At 30.6% G+C, this 4,028-nt stretch overlaps 1 protein-coding gene across 1 annotated transcript; it reads right to left on the bottom strand.

Moving 5' to 3' along the window:
• Positions 1 to 793: 793 nt before the first annotated feature.
• Positions 794 to 3,258, bottom strand: LOC122505266. Its single transcript, XM_043616770.1, has 4 exons — positions 2,525 to 3,258; positions 2,018 to 2,415; positions 1,535 to 1,934; positions 794 to 1,438 (listed from the first exon to the last, which is right to left on the bottom strand). The coding sequence occupies exons 2-4, from the start codon at positions 2,335 to 2,337 to the stop codon at positions 827 to 829; spliced, it is 1,332 nt and encodes a 443-aa protein (XP_043472705.1). The 5' UTR covers positions 2,338 to 2,415; positions 2,525 to 3,258; the 3' UTR covers positions 794 to 826.
• Between the last annotated feature and the right edge of the window lie 770 nt (positions 3,259 to 4,028).

Here is a 4,028-nt window from a genome sequence, read left to right as displayed (position 1 = left end):
TGCTTGCCGTCGAAGTTTACGTAGGGGTGCCCACAACCGGAGCGTGCCCACAACCGGCGCACTTCCCCTACTGTTTAGAAAAAACAAAATTTTCAATTTTTTTGCCAATTTCAAACAAATGTAATTTTTTAACAAGTAATCAAAAATTATAATTATGTATAACGCATTTTAAAGCTTATTTTATCAACTTTAAAGTGCATTTTTAAAAATTGTCGTATGATTTTTTTGAATAAAGTTATTATCATTTGATTAACCCTTTCAGTCCCAGTGGTCGATATATCGACCACCTTTTAAGCCACCGACTTTTTTAACATAACTTAAAGGAAAACTTTAAATAATTGCATATTTCTTATTTTTATGTTTCTACAAATAGGGTTCAGTAGTTTTTTAGTTGTAACAAAATCATTTTACCCCCCCCCCTATCATTGTTACGTAATTTTTTAAAATATTTTTTTTACTAACGTTTTTCGAAACAAATTTGTTTATTACTGTTATTTTTAGTATTTATATCGTACAATAGCAATACAAAATTAAGTTACATATAAAAAACATTTAGAGGAATAATTTTATTAATCATACTGTGCAACCAAAAATATAACATTGATTTTTTAACAATAATTTTATATTATTTATGATCAATAATACTGTTATAGCTTTAAATATATAAATTTCTTCTCTTAAATAATTAATATATGTAATTCTTTATCACAGCGAACAATTAGAATTATATTAATAATTATTTTTAAATATGATATTATAGTTTGAATTATAATCATAATAATACTGGCAATGATTTAACTTTAAAGCTATAATCTTCTCTCCTAAATTAATAACGCATGTTGTCTTCAATTGTATAATCACAATCTTCGATAAATGGGTTTTGCAACCAATTTTCAAATGAGGTAACAACTGGAATAGGTAATTCTTTGCTTGTTTGTGACGACTCGGTTTCATTATTTATGAATTGTTCATCGATATCTTCGATGTCAATCCATTCTGCTTCTTCGCCCGAAATATGTGTTACATAACAAAGTGCTTCACGAGCACGTCGAGCAACTACACATAGTGGTCGTATTCTAGAAGTTTCAAGTACTCCGTAAGGGTGCAAAGATTTTTTGTGTTTTTGAGCACTTTTCTTTGTAGCTGTGTAAAATCCACAATATTTACACGTTCTATTGAGAAGATCAGATTGCACAGAAGGACAATACATATCGTACGGCATAATCAGAAATCCATCGTGATTTGGCTTTAGATCTAGCGAATGTCGTTGTAAAAGACTAGCAAATGTGGTTAATATTCCCTCATTAGGTGATGGAATCCGAAGTCCTGATTGATCTCGAAGTAAAGGAATCGGCGGCGGAAGTCGTCCAAAGATTAATACTTTCTTCAAGTCGCTTCGAAGAGGTTGGCAGCAGCTAACATTATCACATTTAATAATCTGCAAAAAGTCAATATTCTGCGTAAAAAATGATCTATTTTTTAATGTATGCATCTATATATATTTATACATTACATACATGCAGGTAATATTTACCTGTAGAAAGTATTGACTTTCAAAAACATGTTTACAATACCATGTTGGACTTGGAACTTCAGGTGATTCTAAATTTTCATTTAATGATGGAGAAATATATTCAGCGAACACTTCAAACCCATCTATTTTTGTGTTACTCCATATATCGCTCAAGATATTCCCAGCATGTTCAAAATTTTCTAGCTCGAGCTGAGAATCGATGGTTTCACCATTATCTCCCAAATGCTTTCCGAACTTGTCATGAGGCAAAATCACACCTGTTAGTTCTCTGCTTAAGGGAGCCATTCGCCGCTCAACTCTGTTGAAAGCGCTCCGGTTTGGCGCATTTGTGAAAATAAAAATACCATCCAAATCAAATTCCTTAAAATGATTGATTGCATGTGCTATCACTTTTTCATATCTACAAATATTTTGTAACAATTTAATAATTTAGAATTTAGAATAATAATAATAAATATAATAATTGTTAATACATAAACGTACCTTGGATTTTCATCCGGCCCACCATCTACTGATAATATTAGTACCGGTTTAATAGATCCATTACTATTCCGCATTATCGTATTGAAACTTTCGAGTTCTAATAATCTTTTCAGATCAAACGCATGGGTAGAGGCAGTTGATGAGTTGTGCTTTGCACTCCTTATTGCTATGTAAGTTGGTCCCGAGTAAGAGACGTTAGTTTTTTTTCCTATTGGCCCATCTTTAATGACAATCCCGGCGTAGACTGAAGGAATAAGTTTATGTCCACCTGCGACTACCCAATCGTGATCTGGGAGTTGTACTCTATATTCGAGGTGCATAATTATGGGAGCTTGCAATTTTGCTGCAGTTTTCCCCAGAGGTACACGAGCCTTATCGTCTTGGGATAGAAAAGCAACCTAAATTTATTTTAAATTATTTTTATTATTTTATAAAAATTAAAAGACTTTAAATTAATTCAAAGTTATTTATTAAAATTAAATCTTAAATTAAATTTAAAAATCATACCTCTTCAGGACTGAGCGTTGAAGCTAATGTTTCAATACAATTTATTGTGGCCTTGCAAAAATGTTGATCTACATGGCTTTTATGTAGATCAGTTTGTGGACGGGAAAGCTTAACCGGCACAGTTTGAATATGCTTTTTCCCTTCATTCGTAGCTGAATTTCTCGGCAATAAACGCAAATAAGTTGCACTTCTAGATATTGTTATTCCCTTTTCAAGAAGATGAGCCTGCAATTGACTAAGTGTTTTGCACGTTCTTATTGTTTCTGATCGACGAAGAGAATCCGCAGAGCCACCATGTAACGCAATTTGCGTTATTGCATTTAAAAGTTCAGGTTGCTCTGTTTCTAGTCTGGGTCGTCCAGGTTCATCTCGAATTCCTAATAATTTTGCAATATTTTTATCATTCTTCTGAAGTTTATCAAGATTTTTTTTTCGTGTTTGTCTGAATTCTTTTTGTCTATCAGCGTTTCGTTTTAATTTATCCAATGTTTTATTTTCACATTCCAAAGTTTCACGTAACTTTTTTATTCTTTGTTCTGTTAAATTATCTCCAAGACCTGCATCTCGTCTAGTTACGGCAGAATTAAGTTCTGATTCTAGTACATGGATTTTTGAAATTTGAGCAGTTTGAGCTGGAGTGTCACGCTTGGGAGTAAGTGCAATAACTGCATGTTCTAAATCTTCTTCATCATTTGTAATGTCCAATACCTCTATTTTTCTTTTTTTACCTTTTGTAAATAAATTTGAAAATAAAATTTAAATAGATTTTAATCATTTTTGGTAATTAGTATTAATAGAATTATTAAACAGTATTTTAACATAAAGAATTTTTGCAAACTGTCAGAAATATTATATTTTCAACTAAGTTTCAAAATCTATTTATTTATAATGTTCAACAATAATTTAAAAGCTTAATTTTTAATTATTTTTAATATTTAACGTTTAAAAAATTATATTGCAAAAAGGTTCCTAAAGTTGGAATTATTAACTATTTTTTTATTTTTAATGATAAAATTTTAACTATTTTCACTTCTTTTACTTTTTAGGAAGTAAAAAATTATTTAAGAGAATTTTTTAACCTTAAATCTTAGGAAAAATTGAGTGGTTTATTTTTTCAGATTTGTATAAAAAATATATATTTCGATGCTGAGCATCGATGGTAACTTTAGGAATCTTTACAAGAAAATAATATTACAAGGCAATTTAAATTGGATACCAAAGCAATAAACAAAGAAATCGTTATTCTTACTTGTCGACAAGTGTGATGCTTCGCTAATTTCTTCATCGTATAATTTACCGTCTTCACGTGAAATAGATTTTAAATGATCTGAAGATTCTGTTAAAATTGGTGACAAGCTTGATACGGTAAGGGACTCTACATTAGATGCCGATGAACTTGGTTGACTTTGATTTGCTAACGCTGAAGATTTAGATGTTTGCTACAACAAATATTCGAATAATAGTTAAATGCACATAAATAGTCAACGATTAATAATTCAGCTTG

This window comes from Leptopilina heterotoma, unplaced genomic scaffold (genome assembly GCF_015476425.1).
Source record: "Leptopilina heterotoma isolate Lh14 unplaced genomic scaffold, ASM1547642v1 Lhet_351, whole genome shotgun sequence".
NCBI classification, from domain to species: Eukaryota; Metazoa; Arthropoda; class Insecta; order Hymenoptera; family Figitidae; genus Leptopilina; species Leptopilina heterotoma.
Note: the sequence above shows the minus strand (reverse complement) of the source record. Positions and strands in the feature narration are given on the sequence as shown.